The 24,091-nt window shown below is 40.0% G+C and overlaps 2 protein-coding genes across 2 annotated transcripts in view; one reads left to right on the top strand and one right to left on the bottom strand.

Moving 5' to 3' along the window:
* Positions 1–1,670, bottom strand: part of LOC126176355 (enkurin) — a 115,161-nt gene extending 113,491 nt beyond the window's left edge. Inside the window, exon 1 of the mRNA XM_049923509.1 lies at positions 1,508–1,670. Coding sequence (XP_049779466.1) covers positions 1,508–1,593 — 86 coding nt within the window. The 5' untranslated portion in view covers positions 1,594–1,670. The remainder of the gene's footprint in view (positions 1–1,507) is intronic.
* Positions 1,671–1,921: 251 nt separating this feature from the next.
* Positions 1,922–21,879, top strand: LOC126175189 (FAU ubiquitin-like and ribosomal protein S30). The gene is made up of 4 exons (XM_049921782.1): positions 1,922–2,067; positions 2,369–2,449; positions 18,878–19,072; positions 21,620–21,879. Exons 1-4 carry the CDS (start codon positions 1,951–1,953, stop codon positions 21,743–21,745), a joined length of 519 nt encoding a protein of 172 aa, XP_049777739.1. The 5' UTR covers positions 1,922–1,950; the 3' UTR covers positions 21,746–21,879.
* Positions 21,880–24,091: the final 2,212 nt, after the last annotated feature.

Below are 24,091 nucleotides of genomic sequence, written 5' to 3'. Positions count from 1 at the left end.
ACAAATTATACCGAAAAACGTCTGAAAGAGAAACCTTTTAACATTCTTGAAGAATTTGAAAACTCTTCAAAAGTAGATCTCATTTGACAAATAACTTATAATACTGTTTCCTTGTACCTTCTTATTATGTTTTTTGTCCCCTCTGGTAGCTTGTGTTAACTTTACAGCTCGTAATATACTATTAACAACACTGGCAAATTTTGGTGTATACCCTCTGCCCTTTTAGTATGTGGAACTTGGTAATTTAACAATGTTTTGATGCATATTTAACTACCAGCTGTAGAAGAAATCTTTATGTATCAGTTACGTTGTTCTACCATATATGAAGGGCTTATTTCAATAGTGGTACAAGTCCATTTTTGTTCATATTGACATACAGAGTCCTAAAGTTAAATGAGCGCTGAAAAATCTGCAGTTGAGATACCAGAAATATTCAAGCATATGGCTTCTTGCTAGAGATGAATCTTTCTTTCTGTTTGTTTGGTTCATTAATTTCAGAAGCATTCACACAGAAAAGTGAAGGTAATGGGCTTGTACCACTATTCGAATAAGCCCTTCATTATATGTACTTTAATTATGTGTTCCACCATAATATATATAAGTATGTTTCTTAACATGTCAGTCACACTTTATATAATCTCTTGTACAATAATAATGGCACTGATTGCATGCAGATGGATAAACATGGATGAATAAATAAGTAAATAAATAGGCAGACAAGAGTTTCCAGATAAGTGCATGGCACAGTAGCACATTCATCGTAAAAAAGACTAAGGTTTTCTTACAAATGTAGGCCTACATAACTATTATTATCTAATAAATATCAATATATTACTTGAAGCATTAAGCTAGCAGTGGGAGCCAGATACCAGCCAGATACCGTAACTTAAAGATTTCGCAATACTGTTCAATGTAAGAGGCTTAATTCCAATTTCATTTTGGAAGCACGAGTAGTTTACACAAGTGGAGTAATAAAATTTTAATGGCGTTGTATTTTAGAAAAAGAGACAACTGCTTTTCATTCGATAATATATACTTTGAACATTCATGATGCGCCTACAGAACACAGTGCATGAGAAGAAACAAAATTAATATATTTAGCAAGCACGAGTAGTTTACAACAGTGGAGTAATAAACTTTTAATAGCGTTGTATTTTATAAAAAGAGACAACTGCTTTTAATTCGATAATATATACTTTGAGGATTCATGATGGCGTCTACAGAACACAGTGCATGAGAAGAAACAAAATTAATATTACTATAAAGCAATGAGAGAGGGTGATAGAACGCTTTGGTGGTTACTATAAAGTGAACTAATAACAGCAGAGAGACACTATAAATATGACTGTACCAGGGATATTTTATGAGAACAAGTTCGATTCTCAGTAGGGCTGTAGAAGCCGAAATCATTTTTAAAGCTATTTATTTTCATCTCAGTGCCCAATGTCCCCCTTTCATTAAAATGTTATTCAAATCATTCGGACTTATAATTGCAAATCTTGCTTACCGTTCACGCAGAGAGACGTCGAAGTCTACTAGGTTTTCTGCAATATCTGGACGCTTGTGCTTAGCAGATTCTACCAAATGTGGCATAGCTATTCAAAATTATGTACTGGTCTTTTCGTTGTAAAGTCTAATTAATAGTTCAGCCTTAAACAGACCTCCTGAACCTAGCTACTCTAATCAATAGTGTTGTGTTTGGAAGTTCCATAGCAACGGGAAAATATCGCGCGTCATTTACTGTTATCCTTGCAGCGTGCTGCAGATTTCCGCTTCTTGCCATCAAAACAGAATACTTTTTACAGTCATAAGAAGTAGCTGTGTATCTTGATTCTCACTGCTGCAGCATATTAGCAAAATATGTTTTTAAATAGTTTTATTGGCCTACGCGCTTTATTGCTCAACCAAAGGGAAATATTAAATGATATCCGATGTTATTGACTATACTCTATGAATAGTCAAAGATATTATTTTTACAGTTTCCAGTTCGTGAAATTCCTTTGCTTATCTGTGGTAGTTGACTGTAGTTGTTCAATATTTGTTGTGCAAGTGGATTTATTTGTTTCGGTAAGATTCAAGTGACTTGTATTAAATTTTGTTTCAGACCTTCACAAAAATCGCGTTTTATTAATAAGTAGTGATGTAATCTGTTCGTTTTCTTTTGGTCGTTCCTTATATTGTACACGTGGTTGAGCGATGTTTATCAGTGATGTTTCGTTGTTCGTTATATAAGTTAAAACGTAAATAAGATTTTAAGTTTCAGCGTGTTTTGTAATGCAAACTGGATTACAAATACAGCTGATGCTAAATCATTATGTAAAAGAGTTCGAAATTTTAGTTTATTTCCTGTTACATTTTTTGTTAACAGAAAATGATGCAGATTCACATCCGAGGGCAGTCGAATCATGTAATTGACTGCGAAGGAGACGAGTGTGTCGGTCAGATTAAGGTAATTTAGTTTAGTTAGCGTCGTGGTCGCTACTGTAGCCTTGTTGACCCTTGTACATGTTCAACTTCTCTCTCTCTCTCTCTCTCTCTCTCTCTCTCTCTCTCTCTCTTGTGTGTGTGTGTGTTTTCATAATAAAATAATCTTTTTGCACCGAGTAGTTTCACCAAAAGTCAATATTTATTGATGTTTGTCACCTATGAGTGAGTGATACCATGTAGGAAGTAACATTATTTTGTGAGAATGAGCCGTATGTCCTTCAACGTATTAAAAGCGGTTCAGTGATGGCTTTTTTTTTCCCCCCCAGCTAAGACAGATTTTGATATAATGATTTAATCTTAGAACTCTTCCATTTGGTCTGTTTGCATAGAAAAACAGTAATATCAGAAATTGGATTCGCCTTGCTGTGGAACACCTTGTGATTAAGAAATAAACGAATAATGAGGTGTTTTGTAGCAAGGCGTATCCAATTTCTGATATCACAGATTTTGATATGCCTTGTATTTTCTGAGGTAGACATGTAAGCCAACAAAAATGATGTGGGAAGACAGACCAAACAAGAGCTATTTGTATGTTTTTGTCTCACAGAGTGTAAGAATCTAGTTATTGGTGTGTTTGCTGCACCACTTGTTAAGGTAGGCACCAGATTTGGGCTCCTTCCTTTGATGAGGATCACCTCTCTTGTTGCCACCATCCTGGTGAACTTTGCAAGGAAACTATCCCGTTGTGATGGATCCAAATAACTGTTCATTGAGGCATGTTTTCTACAAATGTGTTAAATGACATGCTCAGCTTCCCAATTGCAAAAGTTATTTTGCTTTTATTGTTTGGAGTGGAGGTTGTGGTGAAAGATTGATGTCATTGAATCCAAGGTCTGTGTTAGGTTGGAAGATGCTAATGTGGTTAGCACCATAGTTCATGCATTTTGCTGCATTTAACACTGTTTTATCTTAAAAACAGGAAAAGAAAATTCAGAAAGCCTGTATAAGATAAATTTTTTTTGGTTCACTATACATACTTATTCGTATATTGTAGTATTTTAGTGCCTGCTTTTGCTCACATAGATTGCAGGTTTTTTCTTTTTTTCTCTCTCTCTTTTCATTTAATCGAATTTTTATTCTGTTAACAAATTGCAACACCTTAATGTTTTCACGCTAATAAAGGCCATATAAGAATGGTACTTTACAAATATACTTCCGAACAAACAGTAATTCTGGTAGCTGGAATCCAAAGTTCTTGTTAATCATGCCTTCGGCACTCTTGTGGAGATATTTCCATAGCAACTTACATCCCCTAACAGATATTTCTTTATATCTGAGAGAAGTGAGAATTTTTATAAACTTAGCTTTAAAATTTTGTTAATCTAATGAAATATTTTCTTAAAAAATTTCATCCCATATTGCACTCCCTTGGGGGTTGAATTTCCAGAAACACTGAAAGACATTTTTTATTTCTAACCGAGAAGTCAAATACCAATTGTCATAGTTGTAGCCTTAAAAATCCTTTAGTAGTTACTTATTGTCACTAATAGCTTTCACCTACTACTTTACACCCTTAGTGATTGTATTTCCAAAAATGCTAAAACATGCATTTCTTATGTTCTGAGCGAGAAACCAAATATCTGTTTTCATAGTTGTACCTTGAGAATTCCCATAACAGCGATGTACTTCCAAAAAGGTTTCACCCCCTCACGAACAGTTTCAATCTCTTTTCAATGATGCCTATAGTATAAAATCCACACCCTCTCCAGACTTAAAGTTTCTATTCTTAGTGGTTTGGGCTGTGTGATAATGAGTCATTGAAACACTCTGACACCATTTCAGCCTTTCATGGGTTGAATTTCCAAAAACAGTGTAACAAGTATTTTTTTATTTCTGAGAAGCAAGCCAAATTTAAGTTTTCAGAGGCTTAGCTTTAAAAATGCTTTCAAAATAAAAATTTTCATAAAAATCTCACCCCCATTTCCCTCCATCAGGGGTTCGATTTCCAAAAACACGAATCAATTTTTTTTACCAAGAAGACAAACACCATTCTTCATAGATGGAATGTTAAGAATACTCCAGTAGTTCATTAATAATGATATATTTTCAAACAAGCTTTCAACCACTATTTCCCCCCACAGGGTTAAATTTCTAAAAATGCTGGGTCACATTGTTTCTGACCAAGATACAAAATACCAATTTTCGTAGGTATAGCTTCAAAATTGCCTTATTTGTGACCCTTTTCGAGACAACTCTTCACCCTTAGGGTTGGATTTTCGAAAATTCCTTCCTTAAATGATGCGTACAGTACAAGACCCACGCTTTCTCCAAATTTCAAGTTTCTATCCTTAGCAGTTTGGGCTGGGCGATGATGAGTCGGTCAGTTACTCAGGACATTGCCTTTTGCACACAGAGGTGTACACTTTTAAAAAATGTAAATGGGTCCACTAAGCTAACTTACACCTGGAAGGTTGTGGTTGGGCTCTGTGTTTGCAAGCCCAATGTGTGTTATGTCAAGAGAATAAATATAATCATTGTAATGACATATTTTTGCTGAAGTATTTAAAACCTTTGCAAGATTTGGGCCAATAGGCCCTGTTGCGTCCAGCTAGTCATTTTACATTACATTCATATGATTAGTGTGTTATAATCTGCCTCTGATACAGAATCCAACACTTAGAAACTGGTATTCATTTGTTCATGAGAAGTACATAAATGAGAACTTACATATAGGTAGATAAACAACGATCGCTAGCAGCACCTTGTAGCTCAGTGGTCAGTGCAACGGAATGTCATACCGAATGGTCCGGGTTCAATTCGTGGCTGGGTCAGAGATTTTCTCCACTCAGGGACTGGATGTTGTGTTATCCTTATCATCAGTATTTCATCCCCATTGACACACAAGTCATCTCAGTGACATCAACTCGAAAGACTTGCACCCAGCGAACGGTTTACCCAACAGGAGGCCCTAGCCACACGGCATTTCCATTTGCTAGCAGCAGTGACATGAGAAGGGGTGCAAGGGGAATATGATACAACTTGTATATTGGAGATAGTGTAAAAGTATCTGGTATAGCTGATTGAGAAATTGAAAAGAAAGAAGTGTAACTGGGAAAGATGAGTGTATTTGCTTTAGTGTGTTAGAGGGAAACTGACATGTGATAATTTTTGGAGAAACATCATAATTTTAACAAGAAAGAAGTGCTTCAGCTTCTTTAAAGCAACAGGGCATTGAACTTTGGATGGAGTTCAGGGTAGTTCGTTTTAGGTGGACAGCCATAATAGATGAGTTCTGAATGTTTTTTGTACTATGGCTGGGCACAGCTCTGGTGATAAGGTGGTTAATTTTAATGCATGATACTGGTATGCATGTGCACTGAGGAGCCAGTGAAGTCCAGACATATTTACGGTAGTCATGGAATATCTGTTATCATCACACCTATTTTGGATTTCAACTAGTGATATTTATCTGCCGGCTTGATTGCTTGAATCAAAATATTTTTATGTAATTGGCAAGTCAAATATTTCTCATTATTCAAACCTTATGACCTATAACTATAGCCTCATTCAAAACCCGTACAAGTGTGAAAACACTTTCAAGGTACAGATGACAGAGTGTGTGTGTGTGTGTGTGTGTGTGTGTGTGTGTGTGTGTGTGTGTGTGTGTGTGTGTGTCATGATTCGTTCTGGTGTTGTGTGTTTCTCCACAGTAGTCTCCTCTGCAAGCCTCATTATCTACATCTACTGCAACATACACCCATTTGAACATGCTTACTGTATTCATACCTTAGACTCTGTGCACAATTTTTACTGCCATGTTTCCCAGCGGTACCGAATTAATAATTCCTTAATGCCTTCAAATGTGTCCTATAAACCTATGCCCTGTTTTACTCAGGTTGTGCCAGAAATTTCTTTTCTCTCCTATTGGGTTCAGTAATTGGCTCATTATTTATGGCATCTACCCATTTAATCTTCAGCATTCTTCTGTAGCATCAGATTTCAATAGCTTGTCTCTTCTTGACTAAACAGCTTATTGTCTATGCCCACTTCCATGCAAGGCTACACTCAGAAAAGATAGCTTCTAAAAAAAACTTCCTCCAATTACATTTATAGTAATGTGAACAAAGTACTTGAGACTTCTGCTACTGAGTATGAGGTCTCCTTATATTACTTCTGCTTGGTCTGTGTCCTTTGTTTTGTATCTGGATAACTAGTGACCTGAAAAGGCAGCATCTATTTTTGACGAAATGATTAGACGTAAAGTTTGAAGAGGTCGTTAAGCTACATGCCTGAAGAAGCATCCTAAATGCTTTGAAATTGACGTATTAAAAGTAGTGATTGGGGAGTTTGACAGGGGTATTAGCTTTTGCAAAAACGTTTTCCAAAGTGGTTTTTTTCTTCTTTTGGCTGTATTGAAACTTATCAACAAATTATTGTTTCTGTAGAGAAGCAGCGGCATTTGCCCACCAATGAATTAGTGCTTCTGATTTAAAGCATTTCTCAACATTATTTTCCTTTTCCCACCCAGTTCTGTAGTAAGAATATCTGGAGAATATTGATTTAGATGTTTTATGGGCTTTCACGGCCATTTGTCCCATATTTGACAAAGTTACAGGTAGGACCGACAAGGAACTTAATGTAGAACATGAAATACACCTATTCAGATGTTAGGGGAAGATTTGTGGCATCATGGAAATGTGTTGCAGGTTATGTTTTCCAGTCACTATATTGCACTGTAAACTAAATTGGCAGGAGGTCACAAACATAAACTATAAGCTCCCTGCCTCACGTATTTGTTTCATAGTTTAATTCTTAATTTCTTTGCGTGTTTTCGAGGACTTGCATAGTTTAATTCACAAATTTTGAGCGTATTATAGTATTTGAGTGTTGTAGCATTGCGTTTTAGTACCCATATAGTGTAAATTTGCGTAGTCGTCAGTTATCTATTTGGTTTGAACAGCTTGTGAGATAAGAGAGAAAAAAAAATTGTTGGGATGGATAGGGACTGCGCCTGTTGTGCACGGATTCGGGGGGAATTGGCCACTGTCCGTAAACAGCTGGAAGCTGTGTTGGCCGTGGTCGACAGGCTCCAGGCTTTTGCCCTGGGCCACGGTAACATTGGGACACCTGAGGCAAACACTTTTATGTCTCTGGAACCTGTAGCATCACCTGGGATCTCGGATGCTACTGCGCCCTCGGATTTGGACGTACCTGCTGGTCGGTGATTGGCGATCCGTGGCGGGGTCGCGAATCCCTGGGTGGAAGGCGAACGTTGGTGCTGGCCCCAGGGCTGTACCCTTATGCCTCCATAACAGGTTTGAGGTACTGCCCAGTGCTGAAAGTACTTCTGAGCCAGTAAGGGCGGCCTCACCTGTTGCGGCAGTGGCTGGTCTTCCTGAGAGGTCCGGACAAGCACAGAGGGTGGGATTGCTTGTTATTGGGAGATCCAGTGTTAGGCGGGTGATGGAGCCCCGTAGGGATATGGCAGCTAAGGATGGGAAGAAAGCCAATATGCACTCAGTGTGCATACTGGGGGAGTCAGCCAAGATGTGGAAAGGGTCCTTCCGGATGCCATGAAGGGTACACGGTGCAGCCAACTGTAGGTGGTGGCTCATGTCGGCACTAATGATGTGTGTCGCTATGGATGAGAAGAGATTCTCTCTGGTTTCCGGCGGCTATCTGAGTTGGTGAAGACTGCCAGTCTTGCTAGCGAGATGAAGGCGGAGTGCAGCATCGTCGACAGGACCAATTGCGGACCTTTGGTACAGAGCAGAGTGGAGTGTCTGAATCAGAGGTTCAGACAGTTTTGCGACCATGTAGGCTGCAGATTCCTTGACTTGCGCCATATGGTGGTGGGGTTTCGGGTTCCGCTAAATAGGTCAGGTGTCCACTACACACAGGAGGTGGCTACAAGGGTAGCTGGGGCTGTGTTGTGTGGACTGGGCGTTTTTTTTAGGTTATACAGTCTCTGGAAAGATCAAAAAGGGCTCCAGTCTCAAAGGTTACAGGGCAAAGAAACAACGAGAATCGATCAAGCAACAGTCGGTGTTGTCATAGCTGTGTTGAAAAAGTACCAGAACTTCAAGCACTGATAGAAAGCACTGAAGCTGAAATCATTATAGGAACAGAAAACTGGCTAAAGCCGGAGATAAATTCTGCCAAAATTTTTATCGAGGCGCAAATCGTGTTCAGAAAGGATAGATGAAATAAAGTAGGTGGTGGTGTGTTTGTGTCTGTTGGTAGTAGGTTATCTTGTAGTGAAGTTGAAATAGATAGTCCCTGCAAATTACTATGAGTAGAGGTTTTACTCAACAGCCGTACCAAAAATAATAATTGGCTCCTTCTACCGCCGCCGCCCCCCCCCCCCCCCTCCTGACTCAGATGATATAATAGCTGAATGGTTCAAAGAAAACTTGAATCTCATTACGAATAAGCACCCCACTCATACAGTTATAATTGGTGGAGACTTCAATCTACCCTCGGCTTGTTGGCGAAAATACACGTTAAAAGCCGGTGGTAGACAGAAAACATCTTCCAAAATTGTACTAAATGCTTTCTCTGAGAATTACTGTGAACAGTTAGTTCATGAGCCCATACAAATTGTAAATGGTTTGCGAAAACACACTTGACCTCTTAGCCACAAATAATCCTGATCTAATAGAGCGTCATGACGGATACATGGATTAGTGAACGCAAGGTCATTCTAGCAAGGCTCCAAACCATTTCAACCAAAACCACTAAAAATAAATGCAAAATATATCTATTTAAAACAGTAGATAAATTCACTTGATACCTTCCTAAGAGAGAGTCTCCATTCCTTCCAAGCTAATTATGTAAGTGTAGACCAGATATGGCTCAAATTCAAAGCTACAGTATCGGCAGCAATAGATTGATTCATACCGCATAAGTTAATAAGAGACGGGTCTGATCCACCTTGGTACACAAAGCATGTCAGAACACTGTTGCAGAAGCAATGAAAAAACATGCCAAATTCAGAAGGGTGCAAAATCCCCAAGGCTGGCTAAGTTTCACGGAAGCTCGAAATTGAGAGCGGACGTCAATGCGAGATGCTTTTGATAGTTTCCACTATGAAACATTGTCTCAAAATTTGATAGAAACCCCAGAGAGATTCTGGTTGTTTGTAAAGTACACCAGTAGCAAAAAAACAGTCAATACAATCACTGCGTGATAGCGATGGAAATGTTACCGATGATGATGCCACTAAAGCGGAGTTACTAAATACAGTTTTCTGTAATTCCTTCACAAAAGATGATGAAGTAAATATCCCAGAATTCGAAACCTCGCTGTCAGCATGAGTGGCATAAAAGTGGATATCTTAGGTGTTGCGAAACAACTCAAAGCACTTAAGAAAGGCAAGTCTTCTGGTCCAGAGGTATACCAATCAGGTTCCTTTCAGAGTATGCAGACACAATAGTGCCTTTCTTAGCAATCACATAATACGACTCCCTTGACGAAAGGTCTGTTCCTAAAAACTGGAAAGTAGCACAGGTCACACCAATATTCAAGAAAGGAAATAGGAGTAACCCATTGAATTACAGACCCATATCACTGACTTCAATTTGCAGTAGGATTTTGGAGCATATACTGTACTCGAACATTATGAATCACCCTGAAGAAAATGACTTATTGATGCAAAACCAACACGATTCAGAAAATATCGTTCTTGTGCAACACAGCTAGCTCTTTATTCCAATGAAGTAATGAATGCTGTTGACAAGGGATCTCAGATATATTCCTAGATTTCCAGGAGGCTTTTGATACCGTACCTCACAAATGACTATTATTCAAATTGTGTGCATATGGAGTATAGTCTCGGTTGTGTGACTGGATTCGGGATTTCCCCTCAGAGTTCACAGTTCTTAGTGCTAGACCATAAATCGAGTAGAACAGAAGTGATATCTGGTCTGATAATCTGAGCAGCCCCCTTAGATTGTTTGCAGATGGCATAGTAATTTACCGTCTAATAAAATCATCAGACAATCAATCCCAATTACAAAATGATCTAGAGAGAATTTCTTTATGGTGCGAAAAGTGGCAATTGGCACTAAACAAAGAAAAGTGCGAGGTCATCCACATGGGTACTGAAAGAAATCCAATAAATTTTGGGTATACGATAAATCGCACTAATCTAAGGACTGTCAATTCGACTAAATACCTAGGAATTACAATTACGAGCAACTTAAATTGGAAAGACCACATAGATAATATTGTGGGAAAGGCAAAACAAAGACTGCACTTTGTTGGCAGAACGCTTAGAAGATGCGACAAACCCACTAGAGACAGCCTACATTACACTTGTCCATCATCAGCTGGAATATTGCTGCACGGTGTGAGATCCTTACCAGGTAGGATTGACGGAGGACATCAAAAAAGTGCAAAGTAGGTCAGCTCGTTTCATGTTATCGTGCAATAGGGGTGAGAGTGTCACTCATAAGATATGCGCGTTGGGGTGGCAGTTACTGAAACGAAGGCGGTTTTATTTGCATTCTTCCAAATGCGAAAATGATCATAGTAATAAAATAAGAGAAATCAGAGCTTGAACGGAAAGATTTAGGTGTTCCTTTTTCCCACACGCCACTCAAGAGTGGAATGGTAGAGAAGTAGTATGAAAATGGTTCGATGAACCCTCAGCCAGGCACTTAAGTATGAATTGCAGAGTAACCATGTAGATGTAGATAATGACCACCAGAGGGGATAGAAGAGTGTGGTGAAATAAGCCCCAACTCTCTCACAGGCCAGAAGCTTCCGCCTGTGTTCCGCATTTCTGTGAAAACAGAACTGTCACTTGGTGACAGGGATTGCAATCCCTTAGAGTGTTGTAATCAAACTCCATGATGGGCCAGGATTAGTCTTTTCATTCATTTCAAAATAAGAAAACAGCAAGCAGAGCACATTGCAAAGCATTCGGTAATGGCTGCAGCAATTTCTTACTGAGGTTGGCGGTATTGTAAATGAGGTAGATCACGCCTGATCCCTACCAGTATTTGACACCACCGTAGTTCAAAACATGTTGCCTAGTAAAACTGCTGTGTTAAATGTTCACATTATACTAATTTTTGAACTTCCCTAACAGATAAACATGTTATACACATGTCTATCACCCTAATAAGACTATTGCCTATGTTCAATGTGAACATGGAACCACTCACAGACAGCAGGTGTCGGTAGTAGTTGCAGTGGAGGATATAGAAAGTGTTTTGGGGAGGGAATGGAAAACAGTGCAGTTATTGTCAAAATGTGGAAACTAAATGATCTATCTGACGTCCAAAAGTGGCACAATCATTTGTTTTGAGGCCAAAGGTGGGAGCACTTCTGAAATGGCTAAATTTTTTACCTGTTCACGTGCTACCGTTGTTCAGGTACACAGTGCTTGGCAAAATGGCACTACTCAAATCTGGCACCAAGGCAAACGTGGTGCACCATGGGCCATAGGTGACAGGGGTTAATGACAGCTGCAGAAATGTGTACGTGCTAACAGATGTGCGACTGTTGAGCAACTGACTACCCAGGTAAACAAAGGGGCTACAGATGCTGCATCCTCAATGACTATAAAGCAGATGTTGGTGCATTGGGCCACCTCAACGAGTGTCTGGTTCATGCACCCATGCTGACTGCTACTCATTGGTGACAAAGGCTGGAATTTCTACACTAGTACTGCAACTAGACTTCCACCAAGTGGTGGCAGGTGATCTTTTCTGGTGACTAAAGTTTATGCTCCATTGATTGAAATGAAAGGTCTGAAAGTAAACAGCCTGAAACAGTTGTCAAAGGGGTCCAGGATGGATTAGGGAGTGGTATGGTATGGATAATGTTTCTGTGAAATTCCATGTATGATCTCATCATTATGGACCCCCAGGGGCTCAGTATTTGGTTGCTGGGTACGGGCTTGGCAACCCCTAGTTCCTGAGCTGGGGACTGGTAAGCTCCATCAGTCCTCTGTTATTGTAAGTTCCGGGCATGCTTCAGTGACCACTGTGCTGCGCAGCGGTGAAATGTTGTGTGTTTCAGAGAACGGAGGCCTTGGCTTCCCCACCTGGGCTGCAAGGAAAGTACACACCTCTATTAAAAAAATCTCAAGCGCAAGGTGTGACATGTGCTGATGAGGTGAATGGCTGTTGAGGTAAAACAGGCTCTAGCGGGCAACCTGTGGGGCCCCTGCTGCCCCCTAGTTGTAGAAGGCTTGCTCAGGCATGGAGTAGTCTGTCTAGGTCGATGGTTATTTTCCCTAGTGTCTTGTGGGATCCCTATGGGGGATTCTGCATCTGTTCCTGATGGGATGGGTGTACTGTCGGGTAGAAAATCATCAAGGAGAGCTTGGTTGGACAGTCTTCAGGAAAAGAAGTCACAGAATCATAGTAACATTGCATTAGTGGGCCATAACACTTTCATTGTAATTGAACAAAGGGGGGAATCTATGAGAAGGTCTCCCCTTTTTGTATTCATAAGGCATTGGAAGGTCTTGCCAGGTCACTAAAACGTGTCAAAACTACTTCGTAAATGGAATACTTTTGGTTGAAACTGCTAATTCAAACCAAGTATCTAAGCTTCGGGGTGTAAGGCCTTAGGTGACTATCAAGTCGAGTTGTATAACACGCTTAACTTTAGTAAGGGCATGGTTACCTGCTCAGATATTTGGAGCTGGACTCCGCGGAGTTAGCGAAGATTGGAAACATATGGGTGCCACAAAAGTGCAGAACTATATGAGGTGAATCAATGGCAAATTGGAAAAATTGCCACATTTATTGTAACATTTGGTACTCCAGAATTACCTGAACATATCCTTGCAGGCTATATCCATCTTAAAGTTTGCCCGTTTGTTCCTAACCCAGTGTGATGCCTCAAATGTCAAAGATTTGGCCTTATCACTACGGGACATACTGGGAGGGCTACGTGTGGCAATTGTGGAGGCTCAGCTCACAGATGAGGCAATTCTTGTACACTTCCTCCGAAATGTGTAAACTGCTCTGAGGCTCACCCAGTGTGGAGCAGAAAGTGTGAGGTTTACAATGAGGAAAGGAAAATTCAGGAGTTGAAAGTTGAGACACACATACCCTATGGTGAAGTTAAAAAGCTTTCAAAGCTACACAACCTCTGGTTTTTGCTACTTCTTTTGCATCTGCCACACTAAGTCATACCACAGATTAAAGTACGAGCACATGCACATATTGGTGTACCTGTGTGGGAAATTCTACACTTGAAACAGAAGTCATTTGGAAGCCGACAGTAATGGGCTTACCTTCTAAGCGACATACCACTGCCCACTGTCAGAAGCATGCTAAGCCATCTCCACAAACCAAGTAATTTAAATGGATGTCGCTCACATTTGGAAGAATTACAGCTCATGGTCCAGGAGAAACCATTCTGTATCTGCTTACAAAAGACGCATGTTAAAGTAACCGACAAACCTGCCTTTCAGGGTTACCAACCCTACATGGAGGGCAATATTACTGGAGACAGGGCTAAAGGTGGAGTGCCAATCCTCCCCTCTCCTGTTCCTCTTACCACAACCATACAAACAATTGCTGTGAACATTCTAGCATCCTTTAATATAACAGTGTTTTCTTTGTATCTTTCACCTAATGATGCTTTGGCTGCAGGCGCACTGACACAACTCCTCCAAGCATTCCCATGCCCATGCCCACTCCCATTTCTCCTTGGGGGGGGGGGGGGGGGGGGACTTCAGTGCATGCAATGTGCTGTGGGATCAGCTACCAGTTGCTAGAGGTCGGATGATCAAGTGACTTGTCCTTTCTGAGAATATCTGCCTTGTGAACAGAGGTCAGATGACACCATTTTCCACAGGTACAGAACGTTTTTCAACCATTGACCTTTGCTTTTGTTCGCCATCTATTGCAGTCCCAGTTCAATGGTAAGTGGCTGCGGATTTACATTCTAGTGACTACTTCCCAGTGTGGATCAGTCTGCCAACTAGGACGGTGGCTGACAGGAGATGATAAAGATGGATGATGCAAAGGGCAAATTGGTTGCAGTACAGTGGACAGGCTACTTTTTAACAAAAGGATTGTACACAGGAGATGGTGGCCCATATCACTTGAGATATGATTGGGTGCCGCAGAATTCATCTCCCAGTATGGTAACCACCTCGGATGACGGCCTGTACCTTGTTGGAATGACAACTGTCGATTGGCAATTGGGGCCAGACGAACAGCTCTGCGGAACTTCAAACACCTCCAACTACAGAAAACCTTCATGCCTTCATATCTGTGAGAGCACATGCAAGGTTAGTGTTGAAAGAATGGAAGAGGTAGTCCTGGAAGGAATTCACGACTTCCATTAATTAGTCAATTTCCACTGTGCAAGTTTGGGATGCAATAAGGCAGATTTCAAGGAAGGGCAGTGCACATCCCCTGACAGCCTTGTCAAGTAATGGGGTCTTGGTGGACACGCCAGAAGACATGGCTCAAGTTTTAGTTGAACACTTTTTTACTGTCACTACATCATCCAGACAAGCTCCTGCTTTTCAGGTGTTCCGTAGGACTGCGGAGATGAGGAAGCTCAGTTTCTTCTCACACATTAGGAAGTCTGCAACCTTCCATTCTCCATGTGGAACTGGAATCAGATTTGTCTGCAGCCAGACCCACAGCTCCAGGACCTGATGAGGTCCATTATGCCATGCTTAGTCGTCTGTGCCCTTACGTGAAAGGACAGCTTCTTTCTTGTTTCAATCAGATCTGGTTTGATGGACAGTACCCCACGACTTGGAAGGAGGCCATATTAATTTCATTCTGGAAACCAGGAAAGGACTGTAGTGCCTCTTACAGTTACCGGACTGTAGCCCTTACCAGTTGTACGGGTAAGACTCTTGAACGCTCGAATCCCAAGTTTACTTGAGTTGCTCCCAGTGTGGTTTCAGGCACTACCGTTCCGCCCTTAACACCTTAATTCTACTGGAGACGGTGATACAGAAGTCCTTACGCCAAAACCATTTCGTTTGTAAAAAAAGCATACAACATTACTTGGAGGTACAACATTCTTCGCCAGTTTCATGTGTGGGGACTACGAGGATGTCTACCATTTCTTAACCAATCCTTTCTCGAGGACCCGTTGTTGATATTGCATTGGCGATGCCTTGTCTGACTGCTTTGTTCAAGAGGTTGTGGTCCCCAGAGGCGTTGTCCTCAGTGTCACATTGTTTGCCATCATCATGAATGGCATTTCCTCTGCAGTCAGGAGCCTGTCAAATGCTCTTTGTTTGTGGATGACTGTGCAATCTTGTACTCTTCCTCTGATCTTGCGATGATGACGAGGCAGCTACAACTGACCATTAGGAGGTTGGAAACCTGGACCAGGACAACTATTTTTCGTTTCTTACCAGAGAAGACTACATGTGTCAGTTTTAACCATACTCAAGCTTTAACCATCCAGTGCTCACAATGGGGGCAATGTTTTACATTTTCAAGGAACTGTGTGCTTTTTGGGTGTATTATTTGACTCAAAATTAACTTATCTCCACACTTGAAAGATCTACGAACAAAGGGCTTCCAGTCATAGAATATTTTGAAATGCCTTAGCGGAGAAACGTGGAGTTGACGGGTCCCTCCTCCTGCGGTTTTATAGGGCATTTGTTCGAGCCTGTTTAGACTATGGCAGTGTGGTCTACAGATCAGCCTGTACTTCCTACAAGATTTTAGATGCTGCCCACCATGGGGCATTCAGATATCGACTGGAACCTTTCGGACCAGCCCAGTTCAGTCTGTGTGCAGAGGCTGGTGAACTGCCACACTATATTCGACAATGTATCGATTTGGCTCGACAGGCACTGAAAATCTCGGAATCACCACTGTCATTGGCATATAATGCAGTGTCGCACCTTTGAATGGCTGTACAGGAATTAGCCCCATGCGACCAAGCCATTTGGGATATGTGCTATAGTCTGTCGCAAGGATCTGCATCTATCAGACATTAAAATACACCGCCAGGGATGGAAATCATTGTGCTTTGGTGTCTTCAGAGGTCCAACATGATTGTAAGCTTGACACAGTACAAGAAAACTTGTACTGCATATTATTTTTTTTCCTACTTTGTTTTTGTCCATTTTAAGTACATACCACAGTTTTATTGTTGAACAGATGGATCGTAGCAAGAGACAGCCCTCAGTTGTTCTGCAGTTTTCGCTGATAGGGTTTTTAAAGTGCTTCTTCCAGAACAATTTACAAATTATAATGCGGAAATATGGCATTCTGATGGCACTGGAGAGTTACCGCAGACATCACTCTAACCAGGTTTCTTGTCTGTTCAGACTTGCTTAATGCACTACAAGCACTTCACCAATTGTATCCAGTAGACCATCTGACTCATCTCGTCCATGACTCCTTACTGTGGTTCTAACACCATGGCAAGGAGGAGATCTTTTGCTGGGTAACTGGCCGGATTGAGTTACAGGGAAACGACATGGCTGACAAAGCCGCCAAGGAAGCTGTCCATCGATGTCCCATCCTGTTGCACGCCATCATCTCATTTTCTGTCAGACTGAATGGTTTCAAGTGATGGAAAACAAACTGCAGTCAATCAGATCGACCACACAGGCATGGCAGACTTCATGTCAGTCTCGCCACTGGAAGGAGGTTCTGCTTACCGGACTCCCTCCTCCGGCGGGAAGATCCACCACTCTGTGAAGTTTGTGATGTGCCACTTTCAGTTCAGCATATTTTGGCAATGTCTGTCATATATACTGATATTAGGGCAGCCCACAGTGTAGATGGAGATTTGCCCACCATCCTCACTGATACTGCTTCCATTGTCGCAAGAGTGGTGAAATTTTGTGACTGTCAAGCTTCATCCCTAAACTGGTTGGAAAGGGAGGCAGACTTTAATTCAATACAAACAGCTCCACATGTAGGGACAGCCTTTGTCCGCACCCATGAGATTGGCATGCTGACTTTTCGTCAGGCCGCCGAGGACCATGATATTTAGTGCCCCTCACCTGAAACCATCACAACATTCCGAAAGTCACAGTGTATCAGCACAAGTGTGCATCTATGCTTGGGGACCATATCCTTCCCTGAAAGCAGCATGTTTTTCTTCAGCACAATGGCATCTACCAGCAAGGCATAGCACTGTGCCACACAACTCTGTTTACATGCATGGTTTAAAGAGCAATAGATGAGTTTAGTTTACTCCTCTTTCTAAGAAACTCCATGGATTTAAACCCAATCAAGAATCAGTGGGACCATCTTGATCAGGCGGTCTGTGTCATAGTCCACAAGTGAGAGACCTAGTGCAGCTTACCACAGCACAAGACTTGGCATTGCTCCACATCCCTGTTGGTGTCTTCCAGAATCTTGTAGACTCTCTTCCTGCTTGTCTCACAGCAGTCCACAGTGCAGAAGGTGGTTGTACAGGCTTTTGACAGAATAGTCACATTAATGTAACTGGACAGTGCAAGATGCTAGGTCCTTTGGCAGAATCTTCGTTGTGTCCCATGGTGTATATCTTATACCCCAGAATTGTTGTGGCACTGAGTGCACTGATACATTGTTGCATTTGTGTGATTTTTATTTTCCAAACACATTCGAACAGACATTGTCTTTCCAAACTGAGCTTTGTCAGCTGTGCAATATCACTGTCTTTCATAAAATAATTAATCTGGATACAATTCGCTATGAAATAGTCTCTATTAGGTATTTATACTTTCTAGCATTTTGAGGCAGAATTGGCACATATATTTGCATGTATTGCAATATATGAATTTTTCTTGTCCCTGTAGATTAGTTTGTGATATATACATAGCCAATAAATCATGGGAGTAATAAGTAATTTCCCAGACTTGAAGCCGGCATGAGAAATTGCCCTGATCCAATTTCTAACAACTACAGTTCTGTTAATTTGTGCCTTGACTTTTACCACACTTGTGAAAGCTTCCTTCCATGATCAGAATGTAACAATATTATGAGAAGGAAAGTTGCCACTTACGAGCATCTCCGCTTTATGGTGAGTGGTAACTTGCCTTCTCATAATATTGGTGCATCCCATCCTGGCTTCCATGATTAGACTTACACAATACTTTGTGTAAATGAAGGACTGGATTAATGATGTTGGCCTTCAGTTAATGAGCAAATTGCCATTATAGGGAAACAAGCAGATTCTGGTTTGATATTTACCTGCACCCACAAATATGACAGTGGAAAACATTGGAAGTAGTAAAAGCAACAACTCCCAACATAATTGAGGTACTGAGTGTAGGCATATTAGTGAGACTGACACAAACTTTCAGACAACTCCTGTTTTTAGAAGTGATATAGCGTGCGCGCGCGCATACACACACACACACACACACACACACACACACACACACACACACACACACACACACACACAATGGTAACACAGATTAGTAAGTAAAGATAAGTAACACATCTTTTTCCTTGTTTACGTGAGGCTGTCATAATTTCATGATTCTTTTTTGCAGGAGCGTGTGTGCCACCTGGAAGGTGCCGACGATGTGGATTCGGCAAGTTTGTACTGTGCAGGAGCTCCAGTTGCAGATGATGTTCTAGTGTCTGCACTATCTTGTCTTGAATTAGACTTCACCGTGAGCCTCAAGGGAGGAAAGGTTCATGGATCACTAGCTCGAGCTGGAAAGGTCAAGGGTCAGACTCCAAAGGTTTGTGTTCTTTTTCAAGGGATAAGAAGTTAGTTGCCTAAGGAGACTTTGTTTTTAGTCATGTTCTGTTTGCTTAACATGTAATATATGTGGAAGTGAAAGTTCTGTCCAGCAGCTATGTATCAAATTGTTTTCAGGAAGTACAACACAGGGTAATGCTGATAAAAACACTTAAAATAGAGCATAACACCCCTAGCATCTTTAGAGTTTGTAAAAATTAGTATGAAGAGGGAGGAGCTGAATGAATGGGGTATATAGCATAGTAAGCACTCAGGTCTCTTGAGTGTGATGTAGAGAATGCGCAGTAACTGTATTCTGGACTTTCTCATTAATCTGTTTTGCCAGTTTGGTGGTTGTTATGAAAAATTTCCATGGCTTTGGTGTAAAATTTACTACTGGTGGGACTGGGACAGGTGGTAGTGGATAGATGAATTTGGCAGGTATTATACTGCAGAATAGTTTCATGGGACAGATTGTCAATGGGTGGTGGTATAGAAATGTCAGAATTGGTAGCTCTGATCCTGATGAGAGTGAAGGAGACAGCTGTAAAAAGTTACATAGTTTAATTTAAAGTGAGGCAATTTGGAAATTGAAGATTGTAGTCAGTCAGTCGGACAAGTATCCTGTGGATGTTATATTAGTGTTGGTATGGTATTTTAAAGTATGAGTTATATAGTAATCCTGGGAGAATTCCCTGTTGAGGCCCTCAGTGTGGGTAGCACTGGGTGATAAGAAGAGTGATCCACACTTTATTAAATCGATGTTCCTTAGACCGCCAGAGGCCCTAGTGCAGTGTTGGTATGTAAACCATGTGAGTGATAGAAGTGTTTGGCAGTCACTTTCCTGTAAGACCCTTTGTAGATTTGATGCTGGAGTAGTTGTGTTCTTAAACACAGCATTGTGAGCTTCAGTGCTTACGCATATACTTAGTTTTTAATGCCAGTGAAAGACATAAATGTAAGATGAAGATGCTTCCATTTCGTATCTGACTGAAATAACCAAATGAATTGTAGTCACTGATCACTATTTGACAGTTGTGGAATGTTGCACCAGAAAGTTTACTTTCTATTGTTGTCATCCCTCTTAAACCTGATTTGATGCTACACCACCCTGAAATTCAGTTGTGGTGGCAGGCTGAAGTGTAGTGTAGCTCAAGGGCTAGAATAGATTGGGTGATGATAATTTGGTTGAGTTGGTAAAACCAGTGAATGTGAATACAGAATAGATTGTAGTAACACATTGATCAGTAACAGTAACATGGTGTCTAAATATGCATAACAATCAACACATTTTTTCTCGTAAAATCTAAAGTCTGTGGTGAATTGAGGAAACCTATATAATACAGTGGACAAGGCTGATGGGTATTTTGGTACATATCATTTAGGATTCTTTTCCCCACTTCGTGTGATAAAGAATATAGAAGGCATTGTTAGGACAAAGATTTTCCTTACTGTGTTGTGGGGATGACTTTGTTAATTTTCGAAGTATTCTGGAAAAAATACAAGTGGTGTAATCTAATTTGGCATCCACAAATGCTAGTTGATATTACATATTGTACTAGTTAATGTAAATTTAATGGAACTGCTTTAATGGTATTACAGATGAAATTCTTGACAAAAAGTTATCTTTTAAAAGTAAACCCAGATTATGTAATTTTCATATGAATGAAGTGTAATTTTTATTAAATCCTGTGTACTTTCATCTTAGTTATTGCATAATAACCTAACTTTCATTAAACCTTGCCAATTTCAGAACCTGTGTCAACAATGATAAAATTTTGAATAGCTTGAATATTGACAGAGCTCAACCCAAACATCCTACATTTCAAAATCAAAGACAACAGTCATGTGATTTGATTTGGTATCTTTGAAATTTATTTACAGTGCAGTGTGCACAAACCCAGTAAAAGTGAGAAATAGTTTATTGCCCCTTGTGAGGTTATCAGCAACCTATGCATTTATTTATCTTTAAATGAAATGAGCAGTGACATATGTAAATTGTATTTAAATAATGGAATTGGTAAGATAAAAAAATCTACTCACCAAGTAGCGGCAGGAGAAAACACACACAAAAGTTATGGAAATGTTCAAACTTTGAGCCACTGGCACCTTCTCCTGGTAGAAGGTTTTGAAAGGTAGGGAAGAGGGATGAAGGAAAAGGGCAGGTGAGGTTTATGAAATGGCGAGAGTTACGTAAAAGCCATCTGAAACCCCAAGACAGGGTAGACTTACCAAACGGGAAGAGGAGGAAAGTATTTCCTTATCATCCTGTCCAATAAGTATCATCCAACATGGGGTTCTGAGTGATTTTTTCGTAACTTCCCCCCATTTTGTAAACCTTGCCAGTCATTTTCCTTCATCACTCTTCCTTCCCTTCAACCGTTCTGCCAGGCGGAGGAGACACTGGGTTTAAAATTGCACACATTTCCACTTTTTGTGTGTTTTCTCCTGCTGCCACTTGGTGAATAGATTTTTTATCTGTTTCATTATATTTTTAAAAATTATTTGTATTGGTATGTTATAATGAGATATGTACATTTAACAACAGGTAGAGAAACAAGAAAAGAAGAAGAAGAAAACTGGAAGAGCGAAGAGACGAATCCAGTACAACCGTCGATTTGTGAACATTGTCCAGACATTTGGCCGTAGGAAGGGGCCCAATTCTAATTCATAAGCTGTAAAACAGTTTACTGTGCTTTATTTTGGATGGTCTATGAGTGGAGATTGACTTAAAATTGCATGTCTCCTCTTTTGAAACATATTCTTCTTCAATAATGTACAGAAAGTGAAATAAATGTGGGTCATTTATTTTTGTTTATTCATTCAGTTTCTCCAAAACATGATGAATCCAACTTATTTATGTTTGCTGCATTGTTTTAAAATTAATAGCTAAAGTCAGTGTTAATATTAAATATTCAAGAAAATTGATCTTACAAAATATCACGTTAAGAATTGGCTGTAGTCACTAATATGTGGACTGCAGGTAAATCAACTTGCTTAAGAAAATATGACTCCAGGCTTGACTTTATTTTTTACGCTTAAAAATAAATAAATAACTTACTTCCAATTCAAAAGACTGTGATAAATGTGCAAGTTAATGTGATCATATTGTCTCTTAAAAACAGAGAAGTGGGAAGGAAGAAAATTTGGGAAATGCATTGAGCTTGAGAGATTCCCAGTTACAGACTATCCAGCTTGGAATTTCAGTATTGTCTTCTTTCTATGACATACACACAAGGAATATAAATATTGCAAATGGGAGGACTACAGTTATTTCATAGTATTGGGTCCTTCTGTAAGTATGGCACCAGTACCTGCTAAATTATGAAATTAGGTGTCAAGTTCTTTGTTACTACTGCTACGTTCCTCATATCTAATGAGCTTATACAGAACAATTCTAAGCTTAGTATACATTGCACAGGTAACACACAACAAAAGGAAAACCTAAGTGTTCGTTGCAGATGTGCTGAAATGAATACTTGTAAAAATTTGTGCTCAGCTTTAGGGGTGTATTCTTTACCAGATTTTAATTTAATATGCCTTTTTGCCACGTTGATACAGAAACCCTTTCAAAATAGTTTGAAGAAATTGTAGTTAGTTGTGCTGCATGCACATCAGAGTTAAATCTATGCAATGCTGTCACTAAAAATTGCCACAGCATCTTACATGGTGAATGTTGGACAAGAATTATAGCAGCCACAGCTTATATCTTTCTTTGTGAGATTGGCAGAATGATGAGGAAACATAATTTGTGGAAATACAAATACAAAAAATTAACCAAGATTATCATCGGACAAGCATCAGTGCTCTCTTTGTCTCAGCAATTTATTTTTTCCCCACTCTGTTTCTTAGTAAGTCATCCTAATAGTATTGAGTCTTCCAGAAAGTCTTTAAATAGAATTGTAGTCGTATAGAGTCAAATTGTGGATTTCAAGTGATTGAAACTAATTGAAAATATTTTTGCTAATTCCAGAATAATTCCTGCTCTCCCAGCATTGAAAGTATTTTAAATGAAAAAGGTGGAAACCCAATAATAACTTTCAGGGTACAGTTTTTGAGGTCAAACAAAGCACCTGTGCCTTTTCTATAACAGGGTGTATACCACCCGGGAGATCCGGGAAAAACCCGGGAATTTTTTCGGCCGGGAAAAATCCGGGAATTTTTTAGATTTCCGGGATTTTTCATTGTTTTAGATTTCAGTTAAATTTTTGTAGGTTTTGTAAGATCTGATACACTGACAAAGAACTTTAGCCCACTCCTGCTGACTAATACTGCAGCAATGAAACTTAAATCAAAGAATAACACCAAAATAAAAGTTTAGTTGCATAGAAAATGAATAATTTACACAATGCACAGACCAGTTTGCCGACACCGAAAAGTGTCAAAGGCTTCAGGACGAAGATTATGCAGTACGTCCGTAACAACTAACGTGAATTCGATGTGCGTGACGTTACAACTGTTTACATTTCTAACAGATCACTGGAAAATATTAAGAATAGTGGCTTGAGAAGCGTTACTTTCAAAGTAAATTTCCACGCAAGATGATTTATGTTACGCGTGAGAATGTGCAGTGAATTTCTTAAATCACAGGGTCTTAAAACTCTCATTCAAAACGGAACACTTTGAGGATCAGCCATTTGAAAAATTTCGGCCCCACAAGGTAAGTCATTTATGCCACTATTAAAAATTTTACTGGCACATTTGAATTTGATAGGATTTAACGTGTAACACACGCTAAAAAAACCGAGCTGCAAGTTAGTTTTCATATTTAATGTTGTTCTTTCATTGATAAAAAATTATGCAATCGATGGCAAAAAGTATAATTGACCTTTAAAAAAAGTGCGTAATGTGTTACTGAGCAATGTCACAAGTCTCTGCATGCCTCAACACTTCGACTTATCTATAGTATAGAAAAGACTAAATGTTCTGGCATGCAGAGCAATACCAGTTCACTCCTTTTCTACTTTTTTTGCCGGTGAATTGTCTCTTCGTCTCCGAACAGCTGTAACGTTTGCTATTA

Source organism: Schistocerca cancellata, chromosome 3, assembly GCF_023864275.1.
Source record: "Schistocerca cancellata isolate TAMUIC-IGC-003103 chromosome 3, iqSchCanc2.1, whole genome shotgun sequence".
NCBI classification, from domain to species: Eukaryota; Metazoa; Arthropoda; class Insecta; order Orthoptera; family Acrididae; genus Schistocerca; species Schistocerca cancellata.
This window is presented reverse-complemented; position numbering and strand designations above follow the sequence as displayed.

Coding starts and splice junctions, on each gene's coding strand:
- LOC126175189 (XM_049921782.1), top strand. CDS start 1,951: ATGAATAGTCAAAGATATTATTTTTACAGTTTCCAGTTCGTGAAATTC. Junction 2,450..18,877: donor AGTGTGTCGGTCAGATTAAG/GTAATTTAGTTT, acceptor TCTTTTTTGCAG/GAGCGTGTGTGCCACCTGGA. Junction 19,073..21,619: donor TCAAGGGTCAGACTCCAAAG/GTTTGTGTTCTT, acceptor ATTTAACAACAG/GTAGAGAAACAAGAAAAGAA.